We start from the raw sequence: 16249 nt of genomic DNA, 5'->3' as shown, positions 1-16249 counted from the left end.
GGTTCTGTGCTGGGGCCCCAGCTGTTTACACGGTACATTAATGATTTAGACGAGGGGATTAAATGTAGTATCTCCAAATTTGCGGATGACACTAAGTTGGGTGGCAGTGTGAGCTGCGAGGAGGATGCTATGAGGCTGCAGAGCGACTTGGATAGGTTAGGTGAGTGGGCAAATGAATGGCAGATGAAGTATAATGTGGATAAATGTGAGGTTATCCACTTTGGTGGTAAAAACATAGAGACAGACTATTATCTGAATGGTGACAGATTAGGAAAAGGGGAGATGCAACGAGACCTGGGTGTCATGGTACATCAGTCATTGAAGGTTGGCATGCAGGTACAGCAGGCGGTTAAGAAAGCAAATGGCATGTTGGCCTTCATAGCGAGGGGATTTGAGTACAGGGGCAGGGAGGTGTTGCTACAGTTGTACAGGGCCTTGGTGAGGCCACACCTGGAGTATTGTGTACAGTTTTGGTCTCCTAACCTGAGGAAGGACATTCTTGCTATTGAGGGAGTGCAGCGAAGGTTCACCAGACTGATTCCCGGGATGGCGGGACTGACCTATCAAGAAAGACTGGATCAACTGGGCTTGTATTCACTGGAGTTCAGAAGAATGAGAGGGGACCTCATAGAAACCTTTAAAATTCTGACTGGGTTCGACAGGTTAGATGCAGGAAGAATGTTCCCAATGTTGGGGAAGTCCAGAACCAGGGGACACAGTCTAAGGATAAGGGGTAAGCCATTTAGGACCGAGATGAGGAGGAATTTCTTCACCCAGAGAGTGGTGAACCTGTGGAATTCTCTACCACAGAAAGTTGTTGAGGCCAATTCACTGAATATATTCAAAAAGGAGTTCGATGAACTCCTTACTACTAGGTGGATCAATGGGTATGGTGAGAAAGCAGGAATGGGGTACTGAAGTTGCATGCTCAGCCATGAACTCATTGAATGGCGGTGCAGGCTAGAACGGCCGAATGGCCTACTCCTGCACCTATTTTCTATGTTTCTATGTTTCTATGTCCCCTAGTTTTCGTTTCCCCTATGAGTGGAAATAACCCCTGCATCCACCTTGTCGAGCCTCCTCATTATCTTATAAGTTTCAACAAGATCACCTCATTCTTCTGAACTCCAATGAGTATATGCCCAACCTACTCAACCTATCTTCATAAGTCAACCCCCTCATCTCCAGAATCAACCTAGTGAACTGAACAGCCTCCAATACAAGTATATCCTTCCTTAAATACGGAGACCAAAACTGTACTCAGCACTATAGGTGTGGCCTCACCAATGCCCTATACAGTTCCAGCAAACCTCTCTGCTTTTATACCATATCCCTCTTGCAATAAAGGCCAACATTCAATTTGCCTTCCTGATTAATTGCTGTACCTGCATATTAGCTTTTTGTGTTTCAAGCACAAGGACCTCCAGGTCCCTCTGTAACTGCAGCACTTTGCAATTTTTCTCCATTTAAATTATAATGTGCTTTACTATTTTTTCTGCCAAAGTGGATAACCTCACATTTTTCCACATTATACTCCATCTGCCAAATTTTTGCCCACTCACTTAACCTGTCTTTATCCCTTTGCAGATTTTGTGTGTCCTCCTCACAATTTGCTTTCCCACCCATCTTTGTATCATCAGCAAACTTGGCTACATTACACTCGGTCCCTTCATCCAAATCATTAATATAGATTGTAAATAGTTGAGGACCCAACAGCGATCCCTGCGGCACCCCACTAGTCACTGTTTGACAACCGGAAAATGACCCATTTATCCTGACTCTCTGTTTTCTGTTAGTTAGCCAATTCTCTATCCATGCTAATATATTACCCCCAACCCCGTGAACTTTGATCTTGTGCAGTAAACTTTTATGTGGCATCTTATCGAATGCCTTTTGGAAATCCAAATACACCACATGCACTGGTTCCCCCTCATCCACCCTGCTTGTTACATCCTCAAAGAACTCCAGCAAATTTGTCAAACATGATTTCCCTTTTATAAAACCATGCTGACTCTGATTGATTGAATTACCTTTTCCAAATGTCCCGCTACTGCTTCCTTAATAATGGACTCCAACATTTTCCCAACGACAGATGTTAGGCTAACCGGTCTATAATTTCCTGCTTTTTGTCTGCCTCCTTTTTTAAATAGGGGCGTTACATTTGCAGTTTTCCAATCCACTCGGACTGCCCCAGAATGCAGGGAATTTTGGTAGATTACAACTAATGCATCCACTATCTCTGCTGCCACTTCTCTTAAGACCCTCGGATGTACCTGTAGAAACTCTTACTGTTACACTCATAATAAAGTGATGCAACTGAGTACTGTAGACAATGAGTAAGTGTGACCTTAGCTCTTTTATTTAAACTCCAGAGTGTTGGTACAGCATGGGAGGGCTGCTTTTTCCAGTGCTCCCATAGGATGCTGGGATCCCTTGGGACTCCAACAGGTAGGCCCTCTGGTGGTGGTATGATACAGGTTGCCTAGGGTTACATATATTACATCACTCCCTCCCAATATCAATAGTACACTTATTTACAGGGTGAGATGATCTGGGGCTTTTTGCTCCCTTGTCGATCGTCACGGTACAAATGCAGGTGTGGGTGAGTTGGTTGGTTCTTCGCTGGGCTGCTGGACAGCAGGTCTTGCCGGGCTACTGGGGATGGTGAGTTCAGCTTCGTGGTCAACCGTGATGTCAGTTGCCATTTGTGTGTGTGTTGGAGGGTCGAAGTTGGTGGTGTCCTCTTCGGGTTGCTCCTGGCTGTTTGTGAATCGCAATTTGATTTGGTCCAAATGCTTTCCGCATGTTAGTCCATTGGCCAGTTTGACCTGAATCACCCTACTCTTTTCTTTGGCTATGATAGTGCCAGCAAGCCACTTGGGGCCATGTCCATAGTTGAGTACAAATACAGGGTCATTGACTTCAATATCGTGTGACAAGTTTGCGCGATCATAGTACATGCTTTGTTGATGCCGCCTGTCCTCGACGTGATCATGGAGATCAGGGTGGACAAGAGAGAGCCTTTTTTTGAGCGTCCTTTTCATGAGCAGCTTGGCTGTGGGAACCCAGGTGAGCGAGTGGGGTCTGGTGCGGTAGCTGAGCAGGACTCAGGACAGGCAGGTCTGCAAGGGGCTTTCCGACACACATTTCAAGCTTTGCTTGATGGTTTGGACTGCCGTTCTGCTTGGCCGTTGGATGCGGGCTTGAACGAGACAGATGTGATGTGCTTGATCCCGTTGCGGGTCATGAATTCCTTGAATTCAGCACTGGTGAAGCACGGCCCATTGTTGCTGACAAGGACGTCAGGCAGGGTGTGGCAAACATGGCTCGTAGGCTTTCGATGGTGGCAATGGACATGCTTACAGACATTATTACACATTCAATCCATTTTGAATAAGCATCCACAACAGCCAAAAACATTTTGCCTAGAAATGGATCCTAGACCACGGTTTGGAGGGCCATGACCACAAACTTAGCGGTGCCTCTCTGGGTGTATTGCTCAGTTGGGAGCAAGTGTTGCATTGGCGCACGCATGACTCTAAGTCTGAATCGATGCCGGGCCACCACACATGGGATCTGGCTATAGCTTTCATCATTACTATGCCTGGGTGGGTACTGTGTAGGTCGCATATGAACGTTTCCCTGCCTTTCTTCGGCAAAACCACGCAATTACCCCACAAAAGACAGTCCGCCTGTATGGACATTTTGTCTTTGCGCCACTGGAACGGCTTGATTTCTTCATGCATCTCCACTGGAATGCTGGACCAGCTCCCATGGAGGACACAGCTTTTTACCAGGGACAGTAAAGGATCCTGGCTGGTCCAGGTCCTGATCTGGCAGGCCGTAACAGGTGACTTTTCATTTTCGAATGCATCCACCACCAAGAGCAAGTCTGCAGGCTGTGCCATTTCCACCCCGGTGGTGGGCAATGGTAGCCAACTGAGAGCATCAGCGCAGTTCTCTGTGCCTGGCCTGTGGCGGATTGCATAGTTGTATGCAGACAGTGTGAGCGCCCATCTTTGGATGCGGGCAGAAGCATTGGTGTTAATCCCTTTGCTCTCTGAGAATAGCGATATGAGCGGCTTATGGTCAGTTTCTAGCTCAAACTTGAGACCAACCAGATATTGGTGCATTTTTTTCACCCCGTAAATGCATGCCAGAGCTTCTTTTTCAATCATGCTGTAAGCCCTTTCGGCCTTGGACAAGCTCCTGAACGCATAGACGACCGGTTGCAACGTTCCCGATTCGGTAGCTTGTTGTAACACACACCCGACCCCGTATGACAACGCATCGCAAGATAGCACTAATCGTTTACATTGGTTATACAGAACAAGCAGTTTGTTGGAACATAACAGATGTCTGGCTTTCTCAAATGTAGCCTCTTGTGATTTCCCCCATACCTAGTCGTCTCCCTTGCATAGTAGCACATGTAGGGGTTCTAGCAAGGTGCTTAACCCGGGTAGGAAATTATCGAAATAGGTGACGAGTCCCAGGAATGACCACAGCTCCGTCACGTTCTGTGATCTTGGCGCGTTCTTGATGGCCTCCATCTTGGCGTCGGTGTGTCTGATGCCGTCTGCCGCGATTCTTCTCCCTAAAAACTCGACTTCTGGCACCAGGAAAACACACTTCGAGCATTTCAACCTGAATCCCACGCGATCTAGCTGATTTAGAACCTCTTCCACGTTCTGCAAGTGTTCGATGGAGTCCCGACCTGTTAAGTCCTAACTCTAATGTACTGACTTACACGAGACACATGCTGAAGTCAAGGTCACTCAGGACCTGCACCTTTAATTCCAGCTCTCCAGTGCTGCACTTGCCTGAGACCTCTCTTTATATACCACAGTGGGACAGGTATGGAGTGTCTCCTGCAAGTGCACCCCTGGTGGTAAGGTATGCTTATGTTTACAGGTCACATCCAGTTACAGTCATGTATAGCATGGTAAGATACAGTTACATACAGTAATGTGAGATACATTACATTTTCCTCCCCCAAGGTCTTATTTCCTTTATAGATTCAGTCTCTCAGGTGGTCTGCGCTCTCACGTGGAGCGTCTTAGTTGTGGTTCAGTTGTTTGCCTTGGTGCCTGTTTGTCGTTCGGTATGATTGCTAGTATCTTGGCTGGGCTGTCTGTTTCGTTCGGTGTGATTGCTGGTATCTCGCCTGGACTGTCTGTTGAGACTGCCCTTTCCTCAGGTTGTTCCACCTGTCTGTCCACCAGGTGTGGTGTGAGTTCCACATTGTAGTCTGCCTCTGGTTCTTCAGTGTTATCAGTGAATCTACTTTTTACTTGGTCTACATGCCTCCGGCAGGTTTGGCCATTGTCCATGTGTACAACCAGTAGCCTGTTTCCCTCTTTGTCTGTTACTGTCCCTGCAAGCCATTTGGGATCCCGACCATAGTTTAGCACAAACACTTTGTTCCCTATCTCATTCCACCTCCCCCTCGAATTCCGGTCATGGTACTCAATTAGCTTTTGACGCTTAGCCTCAACAATTTCATGCATGTCTGGGAAGATTAACAAGAGCCTGGTCTTTAAGGTTCGTTTCATCAATAGTTGCGCGTGGAGAACCCCAGTCAACGAATGCGGACGAGATCTGTATGCCAGCAGCAGTCGCGACAGGCGGCTCTGCAGCGTGGGACCTTGGATTCTGAGCATGCCTTGTTTAATGATCTGCACTGCTCACTCCGCCTGGCCATTGGAGGCCGGCTTGATAGGAGCCGTCTTAACATGATTTATGCCGTGGTCAACTATAAAATCGTGAAATTCTGCACTGGTGAAGCACGGACCATTATCACTGACCAATGTGTCAGGAATGCCGTGCATTGCAAACATGGTTCTAAGGCTCTCCACAGTGGTAGAGATGGTGCTCGAGTTTAAAATGGTGCACTCGATCCATTTTCAAAATGGATCAACGACTACGAGGAACATTTTGCCCATGAATGGGCCCGCATAGTCTACATGCACCCGCGACCACGGTTTGGTGGGCCAGGGCCAGGGGCTTAGGGGGGCCTCCCTGGGGGCATTACTGAGTTGGGCACAAATGGTGCACCGACGAACGCAGAGCTCCAAGTCCACATCAATGCCAGGCCACCAGACGTGAGATCTGGCTATGGCCTTCATAAGGACGATCCCCGGGTGCTCGCGATGGAGCTCCCGGACAAACGCCTCCCTGCCTTGTAAGGGCACAACTACCCGGCTGCCCCATATCAGGCAGTCTGCCTATAGTGAGAGTTCATGCATGCGCCTATGGAAGGGTTTGACATCCTCGGGGCAGGAATCGCGAGCCTCTGCCCAGTCACCGGTTAAAACGCATCTTTTAACTAGAGATAACGTGGGGTCGCTGGTCGTCCAGGCTCTGATTTGGCGAGCCGTCATGGGCGAACCTGTGGATTCAAAGGCATTGATTGCCATGACCATCTCACAGTCCTGTTCGTCGGACCCTTCTGTGGTCGCCAGGGGTAGTCTGCTAAGCACGTCGGCACAGTTATCTGTCCCTGGTCTGTGCCTTATCGTGTAGTCGTAAGCCGCCAGCATGAGTGCCCACCGCTGAATGCGGGCCGAGGCGTTGGCGTTGATTGCCTTGCATTTGGATAGTAGGGACGTGAGGGGTTTGTGGTCGCTTTCTAATGCAAACTTGGCCCCGAAAAGGTATTGGTACATCTTTTTAACACTGTACACGCACGCGAGCGCCTCCTTCTCAACCATACCGTACCCGCGCTCCGCCCGCGAAAGTGACCTGGAGGCAGAAGCAACGGGCTGTAATTTACCCGCATCATTGACGTGCTGTAAAACGCACCTGACCCCGTACGCTGACGCATCACACGTAAGGATTAACTTTTTACCTGGGTCAAAAAAGGCTAAAACATTCTTGGAACATAGAAGGTTGCGTGCCCTATTGAAGGCGCGTTCTTGGGCGTCCCCCCAAAACCAATCGCACCCCTTTCTGAGTAGCACGTGGAGAGGCTCCAGCAGCGTGCTCAAGTTCTGCATAAAGTTCCCAAAGTAATTGAGTAGCCCGAGAAAGGCGCGCAGTTCTGAGACATTCCGGGGCCTGGGTGCCAGGCGAATCGCTTCGGTTTTAGATTCGGTTGGGCGGATTCCATCAGCGGCAATCCTTCTGCCCAAAAATTCAGCCTCAGGCGCAAGAAACAGACACTTGGATTTATTAACTCTTAGGCCTACCCGATCCAATCAACTTAGTACTTCCTCTAGATTGCGGAGATGAGAGTCGGTGTCCCTGCCCGTGATGAGTATGTCATCTTGAAACACAACCGTACCCGGGATGGACTTGAGCAGACTTTCCATGTTGCGCTGGAATATAGCAGCTGCTGACCTGATGCCGAATGGGCATTGATTGTACACAAAAAGGCCTCGATGTGTGTTGATGGTGGTGAGTAGCTTAGACTCTTCGGTCAGTTCTTGCGTCATATACGCAGATGTGAGGTCAAGTTTCGAGAAAAGTTTTCCTCCAGCCAACGTGGCAAATAGGTCCTCCACTCTGCGCAGTAGGTATTGGTCCTGTAGGGCGACTCTGTTTATGGTAGACTTGTAATCCCCACAGATTCGCACGGATCCATCAGGCTTCATGACGGGGACGATGGGGCTTACCCAGTCGCTGAATTCCACGGGAGAAATTATGCCTTCCTGCAGAAGCCGGTCCAGTTCGTTTTCAATCTTTCCCTCATCACATAAGGCACAGCTCTAGCCTTGTGATGGACCGGTCTGGCATTCTGTGTGATGTAGATCCTAACTTTAGCCCCTTTGAAGGTGCCCACACCTGGCTGAAAGAGATGTTCAAAACGGCTTAGAACTGTTGAGCAGGAGGTCCATTCCTCTGACAACATGGCGTGAACATCATCCCATTTCCAATTAAGTTCTGCTAGCCAGCTTCTCCCCAACAGGGCTGGGAAATCCCCGGGGACAATCCACAGGGAAAGTCGGTTCACCATCCCTTTGTGTGTGACTGAGAGCATGGCGCTACCAAGGACTGGGATGATTTGTTTAGTATAGGTCCTTAGTTTGGTGTCGATCTTTGTGAGTTTTGGTCTTTTGCTTTTGTGCGGCCACAGCTGTTCAAATTGTTGAACGCTCATGAGGGATTGACTGGCCCCCGTGTCCAGTTCCATGTTAACGGGTATCCCGTTGAGTAGAACCCTCATCATAATTGGAGGCGTCTTGGTGTAAGAACAGTGGACATTGATAGTGTTAACCCGCTGTACCTCGGCGTCCCGTGCACTGTTCCAACCGTCTTCCGATCCGCTTTCCGACCCTTCCGATTCGTATACCAGCCGAGCTGCTGTTTTTCTGCACATGCGAGCCAGATGACCTGTGTCGTTTCAGTTTCTGCAAACAGCATGCTGAAATCGACACACCCTGACTGAGTGCCTTCCCCCACATCTCCAACACAGACCATTCCATTGTTTCCGAAGGATGAGCTGCGTCTGGCTGATCTCCCTTGAGCTTCTCTCAATCTGTTGTTGACTGCTCGCATTGTGGGTTGATGAGGTGTGATCGGCCGTTCATGTGGCCCTTGATTTTGATGGCTTCTGGCGCCACTGTCTGCTGTCGAAGGCCTGTTCTCCTGCCTTTGTCTGTGTGTGGGGGTAGCGGTTTGTTTCACAATGTGAACCCCTTGTTCCGATGCCTTGTTGGTTGTCGTACCCAAAGTATAGATCAGCCTCGTTTCTTCTTCGCCTGCCAAGAACGTTTGTGCAACCAGTGCTGCTGCCTCTAGAGTCAAGTTCTTAGTCTCTATAAGCTTTCGGAATATGCCTGCGTGGCCTATTCCTTCAATAAAAAAGTCTCTCAGTACTTCTCTCCTTAGTTCATCGGGGAACTCACATGAACTAGCCAGCCTCCGAAGTTCCGCCACGAAGTCGGGTATGCTTTGGCCCACACAGCGTCTGTAGTTGTAGAACCTGTGTCTAGCCATGTGTAGGCTGCTCGCTGGCTTCAGGTGGTCTCTCACCAGTGTGCTCAACTCCTCAAACGACTTGCTTGCTGGTTTCTCGGGTGCCAGCAGGTCTTTCATTAAAGCGTATGTTTTTGAGCCACAGCTGGTTAAGAGATGGGCTCTTCTCTTGTCTGCCTTATTGTTGCCCAGCCAGTCTTTGGTCACAAAGCTTTGCTGGAGCCTTTCTATAAAGTCATCCCAATTGTCTCCAGCATTGTATTTCTCATCTGAGCTGTTGGTAGCCATTCTGTGGATTCTGTGATTCCCGTAACTCATCGCCACTGTTAAGTCCTTACTCTAATGTACTGACTTACACGAGACACATGCTGAAGTCAAGGTCACTCAGGACCTGCACCTTTAATTCCAGCTCTCCAGTGCTGCATTTGCCTGAGACCTCCCTTTATGTACCACAGTGGGACAGGTATGGAGTGTCTCCTGCAAGTGCACCTCTGGTGGTAAGGTTATGCTTATTGTTACAGGTCATATCCAGTTACAGTCATGTATAGCATGGTAAGATACAGTTATATACAGTAATGTGAGATACGTGACACGACCTGTGACCAATATTTCATCCTGGAAAACCACGGCGCGTGGAACCGACTTTAGCAGGCTCTCCATGTTACTTTGGAAAATTGCCGCGACCAATCAAATCCCAAATGGGCAGCTGTTGTAGATGAACAGACCTTTGTGCGTGTTGATGCAGGTGAGGCCTTTCGAAGATTCCTCCAGCTCCTGCGTCATGTAGGCCGAGATCAGGTCCAACTTGAACGTCTTTCCTCCAGCCAGGGTCGCAAATAGGTCATCTGCCTTGGGTAGTGGGTACTGGTCCTGTAGCGAAAAGTGGTTAATCGTTACTTTATAGTCCCCAAAAATTCTGACAGTGCCATCGCCTTTGAGAACCGGAACAATTGGACTGGCCCACTCGTTGAACTCCACCGGCGCGATGATGCCTTCTCGCTGCAGCCTGTCCAGCTCGATCTCCACTTTCTTTCGCATCGTATATGGCACCACCCGTGCCTTGTGGTGGATAGGCCGTGTACCGGGAATCAAGTGGATCTGCACCTTCGCCCCCGAGAAACTTCCAATGCCTAGCTCAAACAACGACGGGAACTTGCTCAGAACCCGGGCACATGAGGCGCTGTTGATGGACAAGAGCACTCGGATGTCGTCCCAGTTCCAGTGGATTTTTCCCAGCCAGCTTATGCTGAACAGTGTGGGGCCATCTCCTGGCACAATCCATAGTGGGAGTTTGTGCACTGCTCCATCATAGGAGACTTTTACTTCTGCACTGCCAATAACAGGGATCAGCTCTTTGGTGTAAGTTCTTAGCTTGGTATGACTGGGGCTAAGCTTGGGCTCGTGTGCCTTGTTGCACCACAGCCTGTCGAAGGTCTTTTTCCTCATGATAGACTGACTCGCACCCGTGTCCAATTCCATGGATACTAGAATTCTGTTCAGTTCAACTTTTAACATGATCGGTGGACATTTCGTGGTGAAGGTGTGTACCCCGTACACTTCTGCCTCCTCGGTTCGAGTCTCTAGTTCAGCCTGATCCACCATGGAGCGATCTTCCTCTGCAACATGGTGGTTTGCAGGGTTTGCAGCTCGTCTGCACATTCGCTGGAGGTGTCCCATTGTTCCACAGCCTTTGCACGCATAGTGTTTGAAGCGACATTGATGGGCTGAATGATCACCTCCGCAGCGCCAACAAGGTGTTAACTGCCTCGCATTAACGATTGATGGCGGACTCTGGGTCATCTGAGGTCGTGCAGCTGCCAGCGTGTACGTTCTGCCATATGCATTCCTGCCTGAAAACAACATTACTTTGTGTACAGTACTAGCCGAAACCTCTTTATGCTGTGAAATTTGTTTGGTGTTATCGCTGGTGGACATAAATGCCTGGGCTATCATTATGGCTTTGCTCAGATTCGGTGTTTCAACAGTCAATAGTTTGTGAAGGATTACCTCATGGCCAATGCCAAGCATAAAAAAGTCTCTTAGCATTTGCTCAAGGAATCCATCGAATTCGCAATGTCCTGCAAGGCGCCTTAGTTCGGCGATGTAGCTCGCCACTTCCTGGGCTTCAGACCGTTGACATGTGTAAAATCGATACCTTGCCATCAAAACGCTTTCCTTCGGATTTAGGTGCTCCCGGACCAGCGTACACAGTTCTTCATAGGATTTGGTTGTTGGTTTCACTAGAGCTAGAAGATTCTTCATGAGGCCATAGGTTATTGCCCCACAGACGATAAGGAGGATCGCCCTTCGTTTGGCGGTGTTCTCGTCCCCTTCCAGCTCATTGGCCACGAAGTATTGGTCGAGTCACTCCACGAAGGCCTCCCAATCGTTCCCTTCTGAGAATTTCTCCAGGATACCAACAGTTCTTTGCATTTTCATGTGGTGATTCGTTATCTCGTCGCCAATTGTTACGCTCATAATAAAGTGATGCAACTGAGTACTGTAGACAATGAGTAAGTGTGGCCTTAGCTCCTTTATTTAAACTCCAGAGTGTTGGTACAGCATGGGAGGCCTGCTTATATACAGTGCTCCCAAGGGATGCTGGGATCCCTTGGGACTCCAACAGGTAGGCCTTCTGGTGGTGGTATGATACAGGTTGCCTAGGGTTACATACATAACACTTACCATCTGTTTTTATATTTCATGCCGATGGCCTGCATCCTAGGGTCTTAAAAGAAGTGGCTGCAGAGATAATGGATGCATTGGTTGTAATATACCAAAATTCCCTGGATTCTGGAACGGTCCCAGCGGATTGTAAAACCCCAAATGTAACAACCCTATTTAAGAAAGAAGGGACACAGAAAGCAGGAAATTATAGATTGTTAGCCTAACAGCTGTCATTGGGAAAATGCTGGAGTCCATTAGCAGTAGCAGGACATTTAGAAAATCATAATACAGTCAAGTAGAGTCAGCATGGTTTTATAAAAGGGAAATCATGTTTGACAAATTTGCTGGAGTTCTTTGAGGATGTAACGAGCAAAGTGAATAAAGGGGAACCAGTAGATGTCGTGTATTTGGATTACCAGAAGGCATTCGAAAAGGTGTCACGTAAAAGGTTACTGCACAAGGTAAGAGCTCACGGGGTTGGGGGTAATATAGTAGCATGGATAGAGGATTGGCTAACAGAAAACAAAGAGTCGGGATAAACGGATCATTTTCAGATTGGCAAACTATAGTTGGGTGCCACGGGGATCAGTGCTGGGGCCTCAATTATGTACAATCTAAATTAATGAATTGAATGAAGGGACCAAGTGTAATGTAGCCAAATTTGCTGATGATACAAAGATAGGTGTGAAAGCAAGTTGTGAGGAGAACGCAAAGAATCTGCAAAAGTATATAGACAGGCTAAGTGAATGGGCAAAAATTTGGCAGATGGAGTATAATGTGGGAAAATGTGAGGTTATCCACTTTGTTAGGAAAAATAAAAAAGCAAAATATTATTTAAATGGGGAGAGATTACAAAATGCTGCGGTACAGAGGGATCTGGTGGTCTTTGTGCATGAAACACAAAAGGTTAGTATGCAGGTACAGCAAGTAATTAGGAAGGCAAATGGAATGTTGGCCTTTATTTCAAGGAGGATGCAGTATAAAAGTAGGGAAGTCCTGCTACAACTATACAGGGCGTTGGTGAGACCACACGGAGTACAGTTTTGGTCTCCTTATTTAAGGAGGGATATACAGGTGCGACATCCAAAATCCGGAGTTCCGGAATCCGGACACCTGGCCAATCCGTGGCGGGGTCGTCCGGAAATTGGAAAATGTTCCGAAATCTGGACTCCCCACCTCGGCTGCCTGACCTCCCCCGACCTCCGGCCCGACCTCCCCCAGCTTCCAGCCGCCTGACCTCCGGCTGCCCAACCTCCCTCTGGCCTCCAGCCCCGACCTCCTCCAACCTCCAGCCGCCCCTGCCCCCGACCTCTGCCCAACCGACCCCACCGACCTCGGCCTGACCATTTCCCCCACCTTGGCTCGACCGACCCACCCCCCGACCTCCGGCAACCCAGCCGACCTCCGCCAGCCTCGTCCCAATCGACACCCCCGCCCCTGACCTCGGCTCAACCGACCCCCCGACCTCGGCTCGACTGACCCCCCCCCCAACATCCGGCAGCCTGATCGACCTCTGCCGGCCTCGGCCCGACCGACCTGCCCCGCCCTCAGCCCAACAACCACCGCCCCAGCTTCGCCCCGACCGACCCCCTTGACCTCCGGCGGCCCGACCAACCCCACCCCTTCCCCCCCGACCAACCCCCACACCCCCCCCCCGACCTCTGGTGGCCCGACTGACTACCCCCCCAGACCTCCGGCGGCCTGACCCACCCCCACTCCCGTACCCTACCTACCTCCCTTGGCCCAGGCAAAGACGTTCCGAAATCCGAAAATACCCGGAATCCGGAACGGCCCCAAGGTTTCCAGATTTCGGACGTCACACCTGTACTTGCATTAGAGGTTCACGAGGTTGATTCCTAAGATGAAGGGGTTGTCTTCTGAAGAAAGGTTGAGCAGGTTGGGCCTATACTCATTGAAGTTTAGAAGAATGAGAGGTGATCTTATTGAAACATATAAGATTCTGAGGGGACTGGACAGGGTAGATGCAGAGAGGATGTTTCCCCTAATGGGGGAATCTAAAACTAGGGGGCATAGTTTCACAATAAGGGGTCACCCATTTAAAACGGAAATGAGGAGGAATTTCTTCTCTCAGTGTGTCATGAATTTTTGGAATTCACTGCCCCAGAGAGCTGTGGAGGCTGGATCATTGAATGTATTTAACGTGGAGTAGACAAATTTTTGAATGATATGTGAGTCAAGGGTTATGGGGAGCAGGCATGGAAGTGAAGTTGAGGCCAAGATCAAATCAGCCATGATCTTACTGAATGGCGGAGCAGACTTGAGGGGCCAAATGGCCTACTCCTGCTCCTATTTCCTATGTTCTTATGTGGACTCAACACGGGTAATTTTAACTTTGGCGATAGTGTTTCCAATAAAAGGAAAATCCCACTTCCTTGTTCCCCAAGGCATTCAATTCAAAATGCTACCCCTGCAATGGTCTAGCCCTGCCTTACCTCTGCCAACCTCCTCCAGTGTTATGTCCCATTCCATATCTTTTGGTCCTCTAACTCAGGCTTCCTACATTTCACTTCTTCTTTCTATTCCATCATTAATAGCAGAGTCTTCAGCCCTACTGTCTGCAACTCTGTCCTTAAGTGCCTCTACCTCACAACCTATCTATTCAACCACAGTTTTAATCAACTCTGCTAACTCCACCGTTATCACTCAACATTATTTTCTCTTATGTGAACAGCCTGTGACATTTTCTACATTAAATATAAGCTATTGTCAATATACAGCAAGGTTAGAAACATCTTTGCTCTTGGTATTTCATAAATAGAATATATCTATTTGCTAACACTATAGTTAAAATGGCAAAATATGAATTAACCATATCTATACTTACAGTCATATGGAAGCACAGAAGACTCTGTCCATTTGATTGGAATCAGTCTAGGGGCACATGTGGCTGGATTTGTGGGTCGCATGTTCCACGGCAAACTAGGACGGATCACAGGTAAATATATACATGAAAGATCTAGTTTACCCTTTTTTAAGTAAGAAAAGCCTCACATATTAAGGAATATGCCATTATTTCTATGTTGTATTTTGTTTAGATTACAGGTACATATATCAATACCAAAAAAACATGAAAGCAAAAGCTTGTGCTTTGGGCCTTTCACATCTTCAAGACATATTAAATTAAAGAGTTTTACAGCAAATAAATTAATTTTGAAGTGTAATCACTGTTGTAATGTAGGCAATTGTGGCAGCCAAATTGCACATAGAAAGTTATCACAAATATGAATAAGATAAATGAACAGATAACTGCTGAGAATTTTGGGTGTCCCCATTTTTGGAGACGCAGGGTCCTTTCCCTGCGCCAGAATGCTGAGGTCTGAGGTTCCCAGATATTGTGCCTTAAGCCTTATTATAAAGGAGCCAGCATGATGCTGCAGCCCACCGGCAAAGATCAACAGCCCACAGTTAAATAGGTAAGTAAGTCCGTCGATTTGGTCCGATCAGGATGGATCAGGGATCGAAGAGGACCGAGAGAAACCATGGGACTGGAATCCGGGATCCGAGAATCAGTGGGTGAGGAAAAAGGCGGCCAGGGATCCAGGGATTGGGGCACGGGTCATTGCCTGAGTCGGGGATTGGGCCTAGGTCGGGGTCAGGGCCAGGGATCACGGGTGTAGATGTTGGGGATCACGTGGGTTGGTGCCAGTGATCGCGTGGGTTAGTGTCGAAGACTGCAAGGGTCCATGTCAGGGATTGTGAGGGTTAGTATTTGGAATTGAGGGGATCAGTGGCATGGGATCGTGCGGGTCACTGTTGGGGATCCTATCATAGAATCATAGAAATTTACAGCACAGATGAAGACTATTCGGCCCAGCGTGTCCGTGCAGGTCGACAAAGAGCTATCCAGCCTATTCCCACTTTCCAGCTCTTGGTCCGTAACCTTGTAGGTTACGGCAATTCAGGTGCATAGCCAAGTACTTTTTAAATGCTTTGAGGTTTCTGCCTCTACCACCCATTCAGGCATGAGCTCCAGACTCCCACCACCGTCTGGGTGAAAACATTTCTCCTCAAATCCCCTCTAAACCTCCTATCAATTATGTTAAATCTATGCCTAGTTATTGACCTCTCTGCTCAGGGAAATAGGCCTTTCCTATCCAAGCCATTTAGGATCTGGTCCTGTGTAACGAGACAGGAAAAATAAACGATCTCCTCGTAAAAGATCCTCTCGGAATGAGTGATCACAATATGGTTGAATTTGTAATACAGATTGAGGATGAGGAAGTTGTGTCAGAAACGAGAGTACTATGCTTAAACAAAGGGGACTACAGTGGGATGAGGGCAGAGTTGGCTAAAGTAGACTGGAAACAAGGACTAAACGGTGGCACAATTGAGGAACAGTGGAGGACTTTTAAGGAGCTCTTTCATAATGCGCAACAAAAATATATTCCAGTGAAAAAGAAGGGCGGCAAGAGAAGAGATAACCAGCCGTGGATAAGCAAGGAAATAAAGAAAGTATCAAATCAAAGACCAATGCGTATAAGGTGGCCAAGGTTAGTGGGAAACTAGAGGATTGGGAAGATTTTAAGCAACAGCAAAGAATGACTAAAAAAGCAATAAAGAAAGGGAAGATAGATTACGAAGGTAAACTTGCACAAAACATAAAAACAGATAGTAAAAGCTTTCACAGATATATAAAACGGAAAAG

General features: G+C 48.2%; 1 protein-coding gene across 1 annotated transcript in view; it reads left to right on the top strand.

Annotated features, from left to right (window-relative positions):
• The window catches only part of pla1a (phospholipase A1 member A), a 78751-nt gene that overhangs the window by 26898 nt on the left and 35604 nt on the right, over positions 1 to 16249 (top strand). The window contains exon 4 of the mRNA XM_070892969.1: positions 14431 to 14539. Within this exon, the coding sequence (XP_070749070.1) occupies positions 14431 to 14539 (109 nt within the window). The remainder of the gene's footprint in view (positions 1 to 14430; positions 14540 to 16249) is intronic.

This window comes from Pristiophorus japonicus, chromosome 11, assembly GCF_044704955.1.
Source record: "Pristiophorus japonicus isolate sPriJap1 chromosome 11, sPriJap1.hap1, whole genome shotgun sequence".
NCBI lineage: Eukaryota > Metazoa > Chordata > Chondrichthyes > Pristiophoridae > Pristiophorus > Pristiophorus japonicus.
The sequence above is the reverse complement of the archived record's forward strand: the minus strand, read 5'-3'. Positions and strand labels throughout refer to the sequence as shown.